At 37.5% G+C, this 20552-nt stretch overlaps 1 protein-coding gene across 1 annotated transcript; it reads left to right on the top strand.

The window, feature by feature from the left end:
• The first annotated feature begins 2733 nt into the window (after nt 1–2733).
• Nucleotides 2734–20363, top strand: LOC104247382 (ethanolamine-phosphate cytidylyltransferase). The gene is made up of 10 exons (XM_070165203.1): nt 2734–3343; nt 5466–5701; nt 5969–6150; nt 10648–10719; nt 11760–11827; nt 14123–14243; nt 17800–17865; nt 17951–18073; nt 19419–19547; nt 19888–20363. Exons 1-9 carry the CDS (start codon nt 3042–3044, stop codon nt 19488–19490), a joined length of 1242 nt encoding a protein of 413 aa, XP_070021304.1. The 5' UTR covers nt 2734–3041; the 3' UTR covers nt 19491–19547; nt 19888–20363.
• The last annotated feature ends 189 nt before the right edge of the window (nt 20364–20552 follow it).

The raw sequence follows: 20552 nt of genomic DNA, 5'->3' as shown, positions 1-20552 counted from the left end.
CGTCTATGTCGTCATCTGTCCCATCGTCAAAGGTTTGATGGGCATTCATCTATGCATGTGGACACTCATTATTCCAATGTGGTCCGCCGCAATGATGACATCCCAAAGGAGGCTTTCTCCCCCGATCATTGTTGTTTGACGTAACACTATTGCTGCCTGAGGAGGGAGGCTTAGATTTGGTTGCACTCCGATCTCCCCCACTTCTGCTAGAGCCACCATTGCTAGGTTGGCCCCCTTTGAATCCTGCTCGGACAGGCGGCTGAGGCCGATCCTTCCGAGCTTCCATTTGATAGTCCCCAAGGCATTCAGCTGCTTGGATCGCCTTGGGTAGGGTATCTACCCTTTGTCTTTGCAGTTCCATGCGGGCATAAGGTTTCAACCCCTCTAGGAAGGTTAAGAGCTTGTCTTTGTCCCCCATGTCACATATATTTAGCATGAGCGCGGATAATTCTCGCACGTAGTCCCGCACTGACTTTGTCTGGCGGAGCTCCCGTAGCTTTCTCCTTGTATTGTATTCAACATTTTCAGGGAAGAACTGTAGGCGTATGGCTGCCTTCAGTTCTGCCCATGTCTCGAGAGCATCTTCACCAGCCTTGATGACTTCGTACTTCACTCGCCACCAGAGTTTAGCATCACCCTGAAGATACATGGCAGCAGTTGCTACCTTCTTAGCTTCTTCTAGGCCTCCAACAACACCAAAGTATTGTTCGATGTTAAAGATGAAGTTTTCCACTTCCTTGGAATTCCTAGCTCCACTGTATGGCTTTGGCTCAGGAATTTTTAGTTTTTGTGTCGCGGAAGTGGGGTTCACAACGCCCCCGATTTGGTTTCCACCACCTCGAAGCAGGCCCTGTAAAGCAGCATTAACAACATTGAGTTTGTCTGTCAAGTCGTCAATAGTTTGTTGCATGACAGTCGCCCTGTCTGCCTCTTGTGCCCTGTAAGCTAAATCCTCGGCACGCTCCTGTTGGAGTCCCTCGAATTTGCTAAAAATTTCAGCTGCCTCTGTGGCTGCCGTTTGCCGGTCTCCCTCAGAGTCGCGGCTGATGTTTTCTATGTCAACTTCGGTCTGGAGTACCCTACGGTCCAAGTCGTCCAACCTTTGCCCTAGGCTGGTTCTTAGTTCAGGAACCGTATCCACAATGGGCCGTAATCCATCAATCGTCTGTTCAAGGGCCGCAATGCGGTTCCCATGATTCACTATGGTTAGAAATGGTGGTAATAGCAATGCGTTCCCTCGTCCGATGTCAAGCCTAGGCTCTGATACCAACTGTTACGCGGCGCCTTCCTGAGATTCCTTGGAAGGGAGACGTAAGGCTAAGCAACTGATATTAGTGCAGTTACTGTCCGCCAACTGAGGTCCCCTCCGTACGCTAGACTAGATTGTCATTGCCGTACAGAAAAACCAATGTCAAGAGCAATTGAGAGAACACAAATGAGAATTGAGAATGAAAGAAAGCTTGATTGCATTAATGAAAGCTATTACAGAAAGGCAACGCGGTGTCGAAGGGGAGAGACACCAGTACAGAGAATTGTTTGCTTGCTAGAAAGTTTGATTGTTTGATCCCCCCTAATAATACTTAAAAAAATAAACCAAAGCTACAAGACTAGAGAAACATAATGGAAGTACATGGAATAAAACTACTCTATATTTACAATAAAAATGACTTAGTTTTCTACAAGGCAGAAACAGGTCTATTCTCAGCAGCATAGTCTTTGGCATCAGGGTCTGCGCGCGCAGTGCTGTTGGTATCCGCCTGCGGTTGGGCGTTGGCGAGGGATATCGGTGGGGCGACAGAGGCACATGCGCGCTTGTCACTTGGCGCGGCCAAGATCACGGGGCCGTCCGTGGCGCTAGGCATTGAGAGGCTTGCTAGGACGCCACGGGGCGCGCCCAAGGGGTCATGGGGCATGGCTGGTAAGCCGCCCATGACAGTAATAGTGTCAAATTGTATATTAAGTCAAAAGTTCATGTGCAACATTTAAAAGTAGATGGGCCATTTCTTAATTTCAACAAAAAATGTTTAAATATGCTTTTGTACTATGTAAAATTGAGCGGATTTACTCATAATTAATACTTTGACATATACATACTGCTACCGTCCTATACTTGCTCCAAATATGTCTTTATTTTAAACGACCATATTTGGATGATATATTTTGTACCATGCACACACTTGACGGCATATTTGGCACATTAAAGATCATAAACTTTTATGTTATCAGGTTATCTTGTTTGATTTATGGCAATGTAATTGATGTTTGTAATTATAAAATCAATCTCAAATCATTTGTTTTCATTATGTAAATCTCAAATACGAACAAATAAAAGCAAAGTGTAAAAAAAAACCTAAACTATTTTGTTTGAAGAGAACCTATATAAAATAGTTTAAGTTTTTCTACACTTTGCTTCTCTTTGTTCGTACTTAAGACCCACACAAGAAAATCAATCAATTTGAGACGGACTTTATCATTACAAACTTTCATTACATTGTTATGAATAAAATAAAATAACTCAATAACATAAAAGCTTAAAAACTTTAATGAGCCAAATATGCCTTAAAATATGCGCGTGGACCAAAGATGCCTTCCATACTAAAGGCACATTTGGACCAAGTATTGAGCGACATGAACATGTTTGTGCCAAATTATGAAGGACTTCCAAATATTTGGACCTTTACCGTAATTTCAGTGAATTATAAGGTTGGTCATGCAATTAACCAACGAGGGGTGAAGTAGCTGTTACGCTACGTTTGTGTGACCGCTGTACAAGTGTCCGGTCAAGTTCTAAGACGCACTGTTTTGAGTGGGAACCATTGTAAAGGAGATGGAGACGGAGATATATAAACGGAAAAAAAGAGGACATTTTTGAACTTTTACGCTATAGTCTAGAACGGAACACAGATAGAATCTGGAGACAAGCATCTGGGAATAGCATATTCATCTGAGCAAAACTAACGTATTCATTAGCCTTATCAGTATTAGGAATTAGGAATGTTAGCAGGCGTTTTGCTGGATTAGGGATTAGGAGTAGTGGAACAATGGGTTCAGAAGCGGGACATTCGGAAAACGTGCAACAGAGTTCGCGGTTCGTTGCAACGTGGTTGGTGGGAGGGGTGGTGCTAGGGTTATCGGTGTTGGGTTTGAGATTTGCTTTACCGAAGAAGAAGAAGAAGAGACCTATACGGGTATATATGGATGGATGCTTTGATATGATGCATTACGGCCATTGCAATGCTCTCCGACAAGCTCGGGCTCTCGGCGACCAATTAGTTGTTGGTGTAGTTAGCGATGCTGAAATCATTGCCAATAAAGGCCCTCCTGTCACTCCTCTTCACGAGAGGTTTGGTGTTTTCTGCGCTCTCTTACATTTTCGGATTCACACATTTTTTCCTATCATTCAAAAATATATTATGCGTGTTCAGTGTTTCATTTCATCCGCATTATCCGTCTTATTTAGATCAGTTGCTTTGTCAGATTTTTTTGACAAATGAATTTTGACGAATATTTTATTCCCAATGAGCACTTCTTTTTATGCGAATTCTGTAACTTTGAGCTGATAAAAGCCATTTGCTGAGGTAGTATGCTTTAGTTTTTTTTAATGATCTCAAGGAATGCTAGGCAAGTTCACTATTAACTCTTCAAACTAAACAAGAAATTACAACTGGAATACTTCAACAATCCACTGAATATTGTCCACAACTGGATACTGATAACAACAGAACTAGGATAGAAATGCAACAACAAAGCTTAAACAAGACTTCTTCGAATCAACTTAGTTCTTCAGCTGAAATCCACACCTCGAGTAACCCATACCTGAAGGATAGTCAAATTGGAGCTAATCTCGTAACTAGTTTCATGATAAGAAGGAGAATTGAGCGAGAAGGGAAGAATTAGAACGGATTAGGAAGAAGAGAAGAAGAGAGATCAGATTGAGAAATTGGGGAAAGAGAAGAGAGAGATATGAGAAAGCAACGATTACAGAAACATACCAGCGATATTCCATGCACCCCACACCGAATTCAGAAGTATTTATACTTCCATCATTTGCATCTTAACCGTCCATTGTAATCAATCTCAATTGTCTCTACTTTATAGCTAACCTTCTGCTAAGTCAAATTACTGTTAATTATCCCTCTAATTACTGCACAAAGGACGTCACACCACTTCATTTATTTAGTTCTTTCCCATTTCCAATCCCAGACATTACAGTTTGGTTGCTATGCTTGAGTGTTACTCTCTCTTTTTTCTCTTTGATTGATTGGTAAGCTAATTCTTAAAGCTCTACTAGGAGGCGAATCTTTCTTCCAAAACCTTAAGCTTAAAGCATAACTGGTATTTTTCCTGGTTCTTTATATTGGGTCACTGTATAGACATGTCCTACAGTGGGAAACTGGTGAGGGTGGGTTTTCTGGGTTGCAGAAACAAGGCTCTATAGAGTGTTTTTTGGGTGAGGATGGTTTTTCTGGGTTACAGAAACAAGGCTCTATACAGTGTTCAACTACCTAAGAGGAGACCTCAGATCAAGGTGAAGTTTGGCCAAGGGCGGCTCAAGCACATGTAATACTGGGTTGTTGTTGTTGTTGTTGTTATAATATATATTTTTATTTGAAGTCTATTCTTTAGATTTTCAAGATGCAAAGTTGTTAATAATATTTTTATAATTATTTTTTTCAAATAATTCCTTTTCAACTAATATAGCAAGCCCATTTAATCTTTCTTGAGACATTATTGATCTTAGCTAAGATTTTATCAATTTTAATTTTGATAAACTTCTTTCGCTGAGGCAACTGTTAATATTATTCTATAAGCAATATAAGCATTTGGAAACGAAAAATCTTTTATTTGATTGGGTATATCGATTAGAGTAATATCTTCTATTTGTACTATTTTCTTGTCAAATCAATTCCAGTTCACACGTTAACTATTCATACTGCCCATTTTAAGTAAGCCAAACAATTACTTTATTTACATAGCTAAAATAATGTCTTTCCTTTTATATGAGGACATCTACTTTTGTACTAAAAGTACTAAATATTATTTTTTAAATACCTATAAACCTATTATTTCTTAAAAATGGGGCCTCCCAAACTTGGGGGCCTAAGGCACAAGCCTTATTAAATACAACATTAGAGCCGGCCCTGAGTTTGGTTTTCAGGATATCGTGATTTGATTATTGTGGAAAACGGTTGGGCAGTTACCTTTTAAAAGAACAGTTATCTCAGCTCTGAACACCATTTCCACCAGAAGTTTCCTAATCAACTGATGGCTTCATTCCTTCATTTTGCTTTTTGTCTGATACCATTGTCCTTGAGAGAATAGAAGGCATTTAACAAATAAAATCATGACCATTAGATCTCATTTCACTGTGCTTGGCTGTGATTATTATTATTGTTTTATCTGTTACTTGGATAGATTTTAATCAAAAGAATTAACTCAGTTTCGTGTTTGTTGATTTTTCCTAGGATGATTATGGTCGGAGCTGTTAAGTGGGTGGATGAAGTCATCTCTGATGCCCCCTATGCTATTACTGAAGATTTTATGAGGAAACTCTTTGATGAGTATAACATAGACTATATCATTCATGGGGATGACCCTTGTCTTCTTCCCGATGGTACTGATGCTTATGCCCTTGCTAAGAAGGTTGGTCGCTATAAGCAGATCAAGCGCACAGAAGGAGTTTCAAGCACTGATATAGTCGGTATGTATGTTCTCTTGGTTCATTTTCAGTGAAAACCTTCTCTTTCAAAACATATTTGGGCATTTGTGTGTGGTGGAATGGCTACTTTATTGTTTCTTGGGCTGCTGGGCAGCATCCTATCATTTGCTATTTCTACTAGCTAGTGTACTGATGTACAGATGTTTTGGCATTTGTTAATATTCAAAAGCTAAAACTTCACTTATTGAATTGCAAGAGCTTATAGGTGCTACTTATTGTTTGTGTATGTTTCATAAATATGCCATGCAGGTCGAATGCTTCTTTGTGTGAGAGAGAGGTCCACTGGTGACTCCCCCAGTCATGCATCCTTGCAGAGACAATTTAGCCATGGACACAGCCAAAAATCTGAAGATGGTGGTGCTAGGAGCGAAACACGCGTATCTCATTTTCTTCCTACGTCTCGTAGAATTGTACAATTTTCCAATTCAAAGGTGAGCCTCTTGCATTTTAACTTTCTCTAGTGGTAAATTTATTGCTCACAAAGCAAGAAGCAAAACTTTTTAGGTTTGCTAGTTGCATTCTTCATAAAGTGATTGTCATCAATGTGTGGACTCTTTTAAGTTTTCCTTGCAAAAAAAGAAAAAAAGAAAGAAAAAAGAAGAGTTTTGAGTTAATATCTGTGTAGGAAAAGCAAAAGAGACTCTCAGATTGTAAACACTAAACTGTCACAAGTTTAAGATCTCATCTCGCATCGTGGGTGATTTGGGACAAGGGAGGAGATCACTAGACAATTGAGCAGTGAAAGAATAGTAACATTTTCTGACTTTCTTATGTTTCATTGCTAAAAGGCTCTCAAAACTGGGAGGCTTTGAAGTAATTTATGTAAGGAGTCGTTTGGTAGGATGCATTAGGTAAAATAATGCATGCATTAGCTTTGTGTATTTGCAATACCTTGTTTGGTATACTTTTTGAATGTATGCATTAGTTATGCAAGCATTAGTTATACACCTTGTTTGGTATTATCCTATGCATAACTAATGCATAAGAAACCATGGTGTTAACAATGCAATGTGTTTTAATGCATGCATTAACTTAGTTAAAGACAAAATTGTCCTTCAAAATTTATGTTTGATTAAAATATGCTATTATATTAATGCAAGTTTGAAATAATCCAAGAAAGTGAGAAATAAAATTATCTCCCTAGTAAATAAATAAATAAATACTTAGCATATTTTCTTTTTTTTATAAATAAATATTAAGTTCGATACTACAATATAGGTAGACAAATCAAATAATTTTTTAAAACATTTTCATATAAAAATATTCCTTAACATATGTTTCTTCTGAAAAGGTAAAGTGATACACTGGTTATGAGGGTATTTTTGTAAACAAACAATTCCTTTAGAAATTGTGCTTTAATACATCAAACCAAACAATGGATAAGACATATGTCAGCATAAGTAATGCCAGCATAATTAATGCAAGCATAACTAATACCACCATTACTAATACACCCTATTCAGCATTATTCCTATACACACTACCAAACAACCCCTAAGGGTGCTGAGTAGGTTAAGGGAAGAAAAATAAAAGGGAGAATTCATGGGGTTCTGAGGTTGTGAATAGTATCTGAGAGCAGTAAAAGTTAGGCTGTTAGTGGCTGTTTTTTTTTATGGGTTGAGGAATCGCTTGATGGAAGGAGAACTTTGTGGTGGTGATGAAACAATTGCCCCCCCCCCTCCCCTCCCCCCCCTCCAAAAAAAAAATCCCAAGAAGAGGCAAGAAACAGGGCAAGGTAATAAGCCACCTAGGTAAGATTATATGATGTCTCGTCAAAGTAGTGCTAAAGTTATTTATTGTCCACCAGTTAATTGAGAAAAAACATACAGGCGATTGGAACAACTCTTATCCTATTCCGACTACTAGAGGCCCAGAAGATGTGGCCTAGTGGACATCAAAGTTGGAATGGATTCTGGGAGAATAGGTTTCAAATCCCGGTAGAGGCAAAAATAATAGGCGATTTCTCTCCATCTGTCTAAGTATTGGTGGGCAGAGTGTTCCTGTGATGGTGGGAGGTAGTGGGTTCCCGATATATTAGCCTCGATGTTTGCAAGTTAGCCCCGAGACCACCATTGTCGGGAAAAAAAAACAAGATAGAAAAACAACTAAATAACAAAATTTAAGATATCCTGATTCTTGAGTTTAATACAAGGTACTAAACTCCAAATATCCTGGACTCCTTTTGGAGAGGTAAAGTGTAACTTTTGTGATGAAAACCAGCAAAAAGGAAATGCTGGCAATCAGTTACAACCAAAGTGTGGTAACATTACAAGTTTCTAATGTGCTAAGAAAATCAGCAATGTCATGAATATCATCTACATTTAGAGTAGGCCATGTTGCACCAACACCTAAGCAAAAAAGAAAAAGAAAGAAAAAAGAAAAGAAGCACCTAGTCATAAGATTAATCACTTTGCCTTTCTTGCTTTAGAAAGTTCTGGTATTCTTCCTTCAAATAACCACCAAACTATACAGCAGGAATTGTACACTCGATGTCAGAAGAAGCCCTATGCAAATCATTTCTGCACCACCCTTCTAGAAGTTGTAGAGTAGCCTCGAACATGGCCCATATGTCCCAGTGTGTTGAGTAACAAATCCCAGATGTGGCTAGTGATTCTTTTTTTGAAATGGGAGATCTGGCTAGTGATTCTGCAATAAAGGAAGAGGTGATTTCTGTTTCTTAATGGCTCCCCGCATAGGCTGCATCTGTCACACATGTTGTAGGCCCCTTTTCTGGATATTGCTTCAGGTTAAACATGCCTCATTTTCTACTAACCTAGAAAACCCTTAACATGTATGGGGCTTTATTTTTCCATATATCCTGGACTTTGTATGCTTGGTATAAACTAGACTTAAATTGCATCTTGAATAAGTAAAATAATTCCAATACCTGAATGTAAACCCACTAAAACATGATTCCGATTTTGGTCCAGAAAATAATTTAGGAAGTTCTCTTTCTCATCCACTTTCATTCCTCATCATTCTCCCTCACATTGGAGAAAGCTAAAACTTGAGTTTTATAATGCTGCAATTTGATTATCCATAAACTTTGAGATTTTACTTTGCTAGGTTGAAACATTCTAACCCTTTTTCCATGTCGGTTGTCTGGGAATGGAAAAGAGACTTGTCAATTAGCGGATACGTTACTTTCTCTAATTCCAATTTGTTAGTTGACCTTTAATATATTTTGTGGGATCTAATTTCAAGGTAACAACTTTTTCCACCTCTTGTTAGCAACTAAAACAAAGTCTGCTGTTTGTCTACTACCTAGAACACTAATTGAGTTTAGGATAGGTCTTGTTTCCTGTTGAGGTTGTTCTCATGCTCTACTAGCATGTTTAACTTTTTCAGCCATGAATTAGTTGAGCAAAGTTGTTCTTCTTCCCATTGGTTGTGTTCAGTATAAGAGAATGGTTTAATTGATTGCCAAATTTTAGAATCAATGAAAGCTTTATAATCTGATAAATGTTGATGCTCATGTATTGCATTAGTAGTTTTCTTTTGATCCAGCTAGCTTATACCTTGACTCCTTCAAGATAGGGTGATTAATATGAGCTACCAATGCACCACAAGTATACTCGATTAGACAAGTATCATAGGATGAGTAAAATCATAGTTCCCACGAGGATTTTATTTAATTAGCTGACGATCAGGCTAAACCTAATTATCGAGAAAGAACTAGTTTGATTTGAAGAAATATGATTAAACTAAATTAAAGAAGAAAATAAAAAACTGATGTGCTCAAACATCTTAGGAATTTGATAGTAAAAGAGCCTAGAGCTATGGGTTCCCTTGACAATCCAGTTATGATTCTATCTCAAATAAATTGATTAGCAAGGGCTTTTAACCTACTGTCTCTTTGCTCAGAATAATCTTCTGAATTCTGATTCGTCTACTCAAATTAACATAGTCACTATATTTCTATGAGAAACACATTATAGTTTCTTGCATTCATAAGTTATGTAAGGCAAGCAAGTATAATTTCTTACCCATGAATCAAGCCCCTACTACATTGGTTCATGAACTTACAATATTTAATGCAGCAACCGTATCTCTTTTTCAATTTTTTAGGATCCGTAAGTAGAATTCAATTTGCAATCATCCCATCAAACAATAAAGCACGAGGTTGAATAAATAACCCATGAAAGCAAAAGCAGTTTTTTGAAATTAAGATTCAAACCACTATGTTCATGTCAATATCCCCATAACCTAGAACAAGCTGTTTAGCCACTCTTAGCATAGAGACAACACAATTTTATCAAAAGAACAAAACAACAAAATCAAGAAGAAACAAAGAGAGAGAAGAAAAGACACCGTGAAAACCTCTAATTCTCCACTGAGTAGCTTCCAAGGTTCTCAAACGTCTGATATCAACCTGCTGAAGCAAGACCGCTATTTATAATTTTACATCAAAGAAAGGAAAATTTTGAAACGACCATAAATGAAAAATCACCTGGACAGCCCAGGCGTGTCAGGCCACCTTCAACATGCCACACTATGAATTGGTTTTGTGCGTTTGTTTCTATCGCTTTGTTTTGACATCTTGTCTTATTTCTTTACATCTTTTTCCATTTTTTCCTCTGTCACTGGGCTTCATTTTGTTCTAATTTGATGCCAAAGCTTTGCATATTCATCACACTCCAATTGTTAGCTTCTAACAGCACAAATTTGCAAATTAAACCTTTAAACATTACAAACAGATGCAAAATTAAGTCAAATGAGGGAAAATATGGCAAACTTATGAATAGATTTAAATTATGATTTAACCATCAGTGCATGATCTGTCTTACATTTAGTTTATGGATCTTTTAGGAATACCTGTTGTCCTTTCAACACATCTTGCTGTTGTCTGTTCTTTTTTTTCTTTGGGTTCTATGTTGCTGCTATGAAGTACATTTGTTGCTTATAATGTTGTCGAGCGGTTTGTGTAGGGAGCTGGACCTGGTGCTCGCATAGTTTATATTGATGGTGCTTTTGATCTCTTTCATGCTGGACATGTAGAGGTAAGTAATCTGGCTTAGAACCTACAAAAATGAGGATGCTTATATTTTAAAGAATCATATAAAAAAGTAAACAAATGTAGTGTCCTTTAATAACTTTAGCTTATGGTTGAAGTGATCCACAACACTCAACATGGTATCATAGTTCATAGATGTCACGATTTTCATGTTTTTCGTGGAAAAAGAAAATGACTGCGAGAGAAGAGATTCTCTTGAAGATCAAAGGAATAAATATATTCTTACCCAATAGCTTGTGCTTTTAGACATTTTTTCTATAGATCTCAGCACAAGTATTGCAACTGTTTTGATTCATCTAATATGTAAAAGACCGTTTCTGCAAATATGTGGGAATTCCCACCTTTTGCCGAGTATCTCAATCTTAACTTTCTTCGGAGCCGCTTGGACAACTTTTGGAAAATCTTTTTTGAAAGAACTTCTGCAGAAAAAGTTAATGCAAAAAGAAACGTGTTTGGACAGTTTTATGCAAAAAGAAATGTGTTTGGACTGTTGTAGTTTTTTGAAGGTTGTAAGTGTTTCTGGGTGAAAGTAGAATTTTTCTTCAAAAAGTTGCTGATACGTATTCTTCAATGGACATCTTTTTGAGAAAGTCCTTCAGAGATTTTTGAAAAACTTTATAAAAACATCATCTTTGAATAAGTTTTTTCATGATCATAAAAAAAACTTTTCACAAAAAAGCTGCATCTTGTTTTCCCTTGTCGTATTTCTTATTCCTGCTTATTAGTCTTTTTTGTGTATGTCTAATGTGAAGCTTAAGATGTTAAAGACAGAGCGCTTACTTTTATTTTATTTAATTATGCCTGCAACACGCCCCTCACGTACGGGCTTGATTCTTTTTGATAATGGGTAGCGCTGAGATCAAATTTTGGATCTTTGTCTGCTTTGATACCATGTTGAATTGTGTAACCATCTTATCTAAAAGTTTAAGCTGTTAAAGTAAACAAACTTTTATTTACTTAATTTTGTCTTCAACATAATGCATGCATCAGTGTAGATTCATTTCTCACTTTTGTGGTTATCTTTAGATACTAAGGCTTGCTCGAGGACTTGGAGACTTTCTACTTGTTGGCATTCATACTGATCAAACTGTAAGGTATGAGTCCCTAAATTGTGCTTCTGTGCTCTAATATCAGATAATCCATTGGAACCACTTTCCTTATCCTACAATCCTCACCTACTAAATTTTTTTGTATTTGGACGCTTCCTCAGGATGATAAAACCTTAACAACATTAGTTTTAAATGTGGTTTTCTTGATTGTTCTAGTATGTGCTGTACAAGTTCTCTTTTTATCTTTCTTAACCTTTATAGTATGTGAAAGTGGTCTGCAAACATGCAGATCATGGCTCCGTTAGCCAGAGTTTTGGTAGTGAGGTGCTATTTCCTTACCTCTTGGCTTATTTTGTCGCAGTTGATGCTTAACGTGCATAACTTCTGGACTATCAGGAAAATGCACGTATTATACATGATGATGTGGACATTTGTTATTAGCCTTATTATTCTTGGTTTCCTCCTCTCTTGATCTTTAAGATATGGACATTTGTTATTAGCCTTATTATTCTTAGTTTCCTCTCTTGATCTTTAATTTCTGCATTTACAAATCATTATCCCACAAATTATCAAGTCTTGAAATGATTGCTCATTAATTTTCCTTTTCAGTTTGAACAAATACCGCCTATCTCTTGGCTTGTATCCTTCCATATGAACTGTAACTGCCTCCAATCTAATAAGTAATACCATATGCTAGTCTTCTCCACCCAGATTGATATTTACTTGGTTCTCTAAAAGAAGTTGCTAGTAAGGAGAGGATATTTTGGGAGGATGTGTGAGTAAACTCACGAGTTCTTCCTTATTTATGGAAGGTTTGGTTTTCAGATTAAGGACATTAGACAGGCAAAATTACTATCCGATGTTTGATTTTATTTTTGAAAGGGACTATCATAAGGATAACAATCTTTGCTTTCTTGATAGGTTAGTAATATTATATTCATGAAATCTGGCTCTGGATATGTGCATTTGCAAAAAATTCAGTTCCCTACTAAGAATGCCAAGTGGAGTATTAATATGATATTTGTTTAATATGTTAAGAGGAAAAAATATGGTTGACGATGAGACTTACACTGCATGCTATGTGTGAATCATATCCTATGAAAGTTATATTAGTTAGCAAAAGAACATTTTGTTTATTTATTTATTTCCAGTAGTGTTAAAATAAGGCTAGGTTTTTCCATATTCCCTATCAGAAGCACTTTCTGCAGAAAATTGACAACACCAACTACAAAAGACCTAGCAAATTCCCACAAGTGGGGTCTGGGGTAGTGTATACGCAGACCTTACCTCTACCTTGGGAAGGCAGAGATGCCCCTTTCTCAAACTTTTCTATAATATAAGGTATTTGGAACCCTAGGCTAAAGAGAAAATGAAAAGCTGTGACAACAAGTAGTAACAATAGTAAGATATTAAGAAACCGAAGCGAAAGATAGCAATCAACAATATGTAGTAATAGCAATCTATGAATTAGAAGGATACCATACTAACACTAATGCTACCAAAAATAAAAACGCTCGACTACCTACTAACCTTTTACAAACCTTCTACTCAGCTGAAAATTGAACTCGTCTCAAATATAAGGAAGAAAATTCTGCACCTTCAATTAATTTAAGCTTTCTGTCAGTAGGAAAGTGAACATTGGTTTATATGCAATTGTCCATTTCAGGTCTGATTAGGCAATCAAAAGTTATTAGTTGCATCGCGTATTAAAAAAAGAAGGAAGTTCTTTGGAAGATGCTGCAGTGCCATGTTAGCTGTTGTAGTTGAGATTGAGGGAATCATATTCCAAGAACTGTGAATCTTGAATAATAAATGTCCATTCTCTATTTTGAGTACATATTTGTTTTCTATATGATGGATTATTGTGTTTAATGCTGATCCCTAGAGGAACCGGAAACATGTCTTTTATGGCACTATCATTTGTATTCCTTTCTTTCATGCTGAAAATTCTTTTAATCAGAAAGGAAAAAGAGATAGGATTAATGGAATAACTCTGCATATAGCTAAAAGAAGAGGCATAGAAGACAAGCTTGGGGAAGTGGGCAGAGAGTGACCCATCAGTGAAAATTTATTTAATTTTTTTTGGGCATTTTGATCAGAACTCTAGAAATGTACTTTCAGATAGGGACACTGGATACATTGGTTGCTGGAAAATACTTGATCAATTATGCTAATCCATAGGCAGTACTTGACGTTGTTGTGGATAAAGCAGCATGTGCTCTAATACTTAGCATGTTTGCTGGCTGCAAGATCGATTATCTTTGTCATAACGAAATATGCTTAGTTATTTTGCAAGTTTGGTCAAAGAACTCATATTTCATTCCGTATTGTATTTTACAGTGCCAATAGAGGTGCGCATCGCCCAATTATGAATCTTCATGAAAGGAGCTTAAGTGTTTTGGCTTGCCGCTACACTGATGAAGTGATTATTGGTGCTCCATGGGAGGTGTCAAAAGATATGGTAATCGCTACTAATATAAACACTGTTGAGAAAATTGTTTTTAACATTATTATTGCTATTTTTACTCGTCTACTTCTCAGTTCTCCTACAATCTCGTTATTAATGGTGGTCCAAGATCAAGGATGCTACAATATTATATGATTGCAAGGATTCACAACATTTTTACTATGACACATCTCATCTTTGGAGCCAAACAGTAATTGACATTAATGAAATACCACAATACTTGCGTTGACCTTCTGAATGTTATTTATAAATCAGGATGACTTATGGCTTTCTTAGTTTTCATGGAAATCAGATTGATGATAGCTACTATATTAGGAATCATTTCCAGATTATAACTTAATCACTTATGGTGATATGGCTTTTTCTAGGGAGATATACGGCCCAACACAACACATTGCACCCATGTAGCTATATTTTTCAGTTTACACCCGCATGGCCAATATTTTGTATGCAACGTACATTATTATACAATATTATTACACCTATATAAGCAATGTATCGACCTTGTATAAAAGTGTATAGTAATGTATAAACATGTTTCAACCTTGTATAAAAGTGTGTAACAATGTTTAAAGGGTCTAAACATTGTTAGCTACAATGACGAACTCCTTATGCGATTTTCAGTTGCAATTTTCATTCGTAATCAGTCCAAATGTCCACCAAATGACTTTCAAATTTTGTAGACATCCTCTTTAGACTATTTCAACCGGTCTGAATAACATCCATTCCAAATTTCTCACAAAAATCATATTTGAAATTCAAACACTCGTCTTCAAGCTTGTTCAACAATGGTTGGTTACCTTTCTAATATGATTTTTACCACCCAAATCTTGCAAAATCAGTTTCTAACCACGATTTGAGCTCCAAAAGACAACAACAACAAACCCAGTGAAATTCCACAAGTGGGGTCTAGGGAGGGTAGTGTGTAGGCAGACCTTACTCCTATCCTGGGGAGATAGAGAGGTTATTTTTGAAAGACCCTCGGCTCGAGAGAATGAATAGAAAACAGTCAAATATCAACAACAATAGCCAGAAAAATGATAACAACAATGTAAGAACTAGAAAAAAATAGATAGAAGAAAGCAATAGCAATAAGCAGTAACCACGACAAGATACTAGAAAACCGAAGCGGAAGATAGTAAGAAATAGCCCTAATACTAGCAATCTAGGAACAACGACAAGATACTACTAGACTAGCCCTATACAACCCGGTAAGGATCAGAAAAACGTCTTACTACCTGCTACCCGTCTACCCTAATTCTCGACCTCTACCCCCTCCTATCAAAAGCAATGTCCTCAGTAAGCTGAAGTCGTGCCATGTTTTGTCTGGTCACCTCTCCCCAAAGTCGCCCTCTACCTCTTACCGTACCCGCCAAAGTCAACCATTCACACCTTCTAACTGGGGCATCTAGGCTTCTCTTTTTCACATGCCCGAACCATCTAAGGCTCACTTCTCGCATCTTGTCCATGGAGGCCACACCCACCGTCGCCCGAATATCCTCATTCGTAACCTTATCCAACCTAGTGTGCACGCACATCCATCTCAACATCCTCACTTCAGCTACGTTCATCTTCTGGACATGGGAGTTCTTGACTGGCCAGCACTTAGCTCCATACAATATAGTCTGTCTAATCACCGTTTTGTAGATCCTACCTTTTCTTGTCACACAAGACGCCGGATGCTAACCTCTATTTCATCCATCCCGCCCCCATATGATGTGTGATATCCTCGTCAATCTCCCCATTCCCTTGAATAACTAACCCAAGATACTTGAAACTTCCTCTTGTGAGTCGAGCCTCACGTCCACATCCGCTCCCCTGTCACATCGTTGAACTTGCACTCTGAGTATTCTGTCTTAGTCTCGCTCAACCTGAAACCTTTAGACTCTAGGGGAGCTTCGAAAGACAACAAAAAATTAATTCGAGTTTGTCAATTAACAATCAATAGGACTCACAGTTTGTGTTTCGCAATCGGGTCTGTGGTGGAGAAGAAAAGCGGGGGAAAGAGGGAAGGGGAGTTTGATAGACTAATGGGTGGAAAGTTTTAACTCATTATATACAGAATATGCTAAAATAAGTAACAAACTAAGGAATGTGCTAAAAGCTGAAGTAAGGACACTCAATATGTATTTTGATGTAATTATCTCCGTTTTCTACTTAATGTGGCTTTTGTCTTGTAGCCTAAGTTGCGCGGACTCTTCGATTTTGGTGCCGTCTTTGTCCCGATACGAGACGGGACGGGAGCGGGATATGTCCCGGATACGGTCAACCGACTTCGGACACTTTGACCGGAGTCTGTCGACAAATTTGGGAGTAAAATTGAGATTTTGATTTCTCAAAATCAAAAATAAAACAGATTTAGGAGAATGAAAGAATAATGTCCATCTTGGAGAATGAAAGATTGAATTCTACAATATTCATGTAAGTTTTTCACCAAATATCTCTCAAAATTTACTATATTTTTATAGCTCTATTTTTTATTAGCCGAATCCCTGCACTCGTATCCATATCCGAATCTTAAAATTTAGATTTTGTCGAATTCGATACACGGATCCGTCTCAGTATCAGATACCCGCACCCGAGTCCGAGCAACTTAGCTTGTAGCTTCTTAGTTATTGTTTCTTGAAACATATCTGATTAAACTCAGGTTGTATTTTTACTAAATATAACTTCTCAAAGAACCCAACATGTCGGCCTTAAGCTTTTTAATTTGGACTTTCAGAAATATCCTCGTATGGACAGTTTATATTACCGATAGGGGACACTCAAGGGTATGGCTTAGTGGTCAATAAAGTGGGTGAGAACCATGAGGTCTCATGTTCAAATTCCAGCGGAGGCAAAAAACACTAGGTGATTTCTTCCTATCTATTCAAGCCTTGCCGGATAGAGTTATCTGGTACATGGTGTTGGTGGGAGGTGACAGGTACCTCGTGGAATTAGTCGAGGTGTGCGCAAACTAACCGGACTCCACGGTTATAAAAAAGAATTACCGACATGGGTGCAGGCTTAAATGGTAAGGGAGGCCCAGAATCCTATAGTTTTGGGGCTCAGTTCTCCCTTTGGTTGGGAAATTTTGTATTTAGTCATTTTCCTCATAAAAGTAACTTTGTTTGCATTTTGCAATTTCATTTGTGACAAAAGAGCTAAGTCTATACTCATTATTATAATTTTCCTATTAATAGGTAAACTTACTCTGCCTATCAGAAAATAAAAAGAAACAAAGTTAATCTCACTTTATCTCTTCCCCCAAAAAGAAATTTATTACGTTTGTTGGCTGTTGATTTTTGTATGTATTCTTTCACAAGTCATGTTTGATTAGAGGGAATTTCAGGAGTTATTGGTATTGACTGGAAATCTTCATTTGCTTTGCTTCCATAAGATCTCTATCGAGCAGAGAGTTCCTTTTGGAGATAAAGAAATTAGATGCTTTATTCTAAACTGTAATTTGAAAGCTAACGCTTCCCTCACTCGAGTTGATCTCGTAGAGTGTAATCATGTTACTCCTCATTTATCATGTAGTGACTTTTTCTACAATTGGACACTGATGCAGATAACTACCTTCAATATCTCTTTAGTTGTTCATGGAACAGTAGCCGAGGATAATGATTTTCAGAAGGTACTCTATGGTTATATGTGGTCTTTTACGAGAATCTTGGGTTAAAAGGTCCTTTGTTTGTTGATCATGATTCTTTAATTTGCAGGAGAAGGGTAACCCATATGCTGTACCAATTAGCATGGACATTTTTAAAATATTGGATAGTCCTTTAGATATTACAACGAGCACAATAATAAGGAGAATTGTGTCAAATCATGAGGCATACCAGGTTACTTCTCCTCCAATATGTACTTTTTAGTTTCTTTTATATTTATTTGAACGAGGGTTTCTGAAAACCGTCTGTTTGTTCTTCTGAGCTGTTAGCAGAATTTTTCTAATAAGTAAATAATGAAACAAAACATAGGTTCAGCCCATGCTATAATGTAGACTGTAGAGTAAGACCGTAAACGTAACTATAAAATAATATCAATCCCTCGAGATTCATTCTGAAATTCTCTCATTTTTATGATACCACAGCAATCAATTTGATTCAGCTGGACATTTTGCCATCCTACTTAAAACTCCTTCTTAGTCCTCTTAGTGCTCTTTCTGGTTTTGTGCTTTTTTTTTCAATATGAACTCTCCTTGTCACTACGTGTGCATTCTTCTTGCTGTCTCCTGGCTGTTTCAGCATCATCTCTTTTGTTCTCTTCTCATATTGACCCCAAGACTCATTTCCGCCATTCTAAACCAACATTGAGCTGACCCTTCATTCTTATTTAAGGTTCTGAGGAGTTGGCAGATCTCTTACACCACTTGCATCCTCTGTTCCAGTTCCACAGGTTGCTTCTTGGTTTTTCCATCTCCTCGTATAGTTCTAGCATCGTGCTTCAAAGTACTATTGCTTTCCCAGTATTCCCCTATTTTTTACTCCACATCTGAAGAATAGTCTCCCACTTCATTGAATTGCCGTCCGCGTTATCAAAATTTTCCTCATGTGACTCGACAACAACAAACCCTTCCTACGGGTTGGGTCTGGGGAGGGAGGTTAGTGTGTACGCAGACCTTCCTCTACCTAGTGAAGGTAGAGAGGCTGTTTCCAATAGACCTCGGCTCAGAAAAGGTGAGAAGACGAAGAACAAGAAGAAGAAGAAGAAACAGAAGGATCTAAGAATACGAAGGGGCAGGAGTGCTACTAATACTACTGGTAAGAAAAGGAGTAAAACAGTGAATGCACATCCGAGGAACCGAACCCTGGTCCGTGGGAGGGTACTATGATTCCACTACACCAGATGCGCTTATTTCCTCATGTGACTCGGATATATAGTAAATCAACCAAACCACCAGCCGTGCATTTATAGATATCTTCAGGAAGAAAATGGTTGAATTTCTTGTTCGATCTTAGTGGTCCTAACTAGCTGTTTAGTGCTTGACGAGGTCTATAATCCTGCGAGTGTCAAGTTTGGTGCTGAATATTGGATCATATTTTTCTTCAACCATAATGCAATTCCCTCCATTTGTTCGGATGTTTGTTGAACTGGGGCAATTTCCTGTTTCTATATTAATCTGGGCCTGTTTGCTTGGTTGAATTGAAACATGTATGTGGTCTATCTAATAATGATGTATATTTGCAGAAACGGAATGAGAAAAAAGCAGCTAGTGAGAGGAGGTACTATGAGGGAAAGAGTTATGTCTCTGGTGATTAGTTGACTTACAGAATCAAGAGTTATGTCTCTGGTGATTAGTTGACTTACAGAATCAAGGTAACATTGTATTTATGATGTTGGCAATTTTTCTTAACGATAGAAGAGCACTAGGTTGTGTTTTGAGTAGATTAGGAGAGAAAATAAAGAATAGATAATTTCTGATCTTAGTGTTCTCAATATGCATGTCTTTACTTGTACCACTATGGCTTGTTTTTGCATTGTAATAAATTCATTTAGAGGTTTTCTTTCCTGTTGTTTCCTATCATTTTTGGCCAAAAACACTACTTTTGCGTCTCTATAAATTCAATCTTAAAAAAGTACTGAATCCCTCGCATTTCTTTTGTCTGTTTCCATCAATGGTATGAAAATGAATTGTCATTATGTTGTTTATTTGCAGATGATAAATTGGTGGGGCCATATGCTTCAGAAGATGTAACTTGTGATTCTGGCTGCCCCCCTCGCTCTCTCGCTCCCTTTTTTGCCTTTTATGCCTTTTGCTTTTCAACCTTTTAGTAGGTTCCTGCGTCAAACTGCACGCTAGTGCACATGACGTCCTCTAGTTTAACCGAGGCAATTTTTTGGCCAAAAACATAAAAGATAGAAGTGAAATATGTCATCTTGACGTTGAGCCTTCAGTGTATGCAAGTGGGACTACTTGCTCTGGTTTTCCTTTTTGCATGGAGCATGTGCACTTCATGCTAATGAAATACAAAATTGCTACTTGTAAAGAGTTAGTTGTATGTGCGTCCGGAATACATCAGGTTGCCGCACAGTGGCGCACGCATGAATTTTCGTGGTACACTCTCCTATTGCGGAGCAGAATGTGGATGCACTTTTATTTATTTATTTTTGAAGTTTAGTACTGACTATTAATATCGGAATAACTTTGAATTGCTTATTGGTAATTCACGATTCGAAAGTTAAAGTGACTGTAATATGAAAGATAAGATGCAGAAATTCACGTTACTACACCATCAGAAGCAGACTAAATTTAGACCTGAACGTCACTACACCATCAGGACAATGTGTGTAGCTAAAACTTTTGTCATCTTAAACATGAAG

Source organism: Nicotiana sylvestris, chromosome 12 (assembly GCF_000393655.2).
Source record: "Nicotiana sylvestris chromosome 12, ASM39365v2, whole genome shotgun sequence".
Taxonomy (NCBI): domain Eukaryota; kingdom Viridiplantae; phylum Streptophyta; class Magnoliopsida; order Solanales; family Solanaceae; genus Nicotiana; species Nicotiana sylvestris.
The sequence above is the reverse complement of the archived record's forward strand: the minus strand, read 5'-3'. Positions and strand labels throughout refer to the sequence as shown.

Coding starts and splice junctions, on each gene's coding strand:
- LOC104247382 (XM_070165203.1), top strand. CDS start 3,042: ATGGGTTCAGAAGCGGGACATTCGGAAAACGTGCAACAGAGTTCGCGG. Junction 5,702..5,968: donor TTCAAGCACTGATATAGTCG/GTATGTATGTTC, acceptor TATGCCATGCAG/GTCGAATGCTTCTTTGTGTG. Junction 10,720..11,759: donor TTCATGCTGGACATGTAGAG/GTAAGTAATCTG, acceptor GGTTATCTTTAG/ATACTAAGGCTTGCTCGAGG.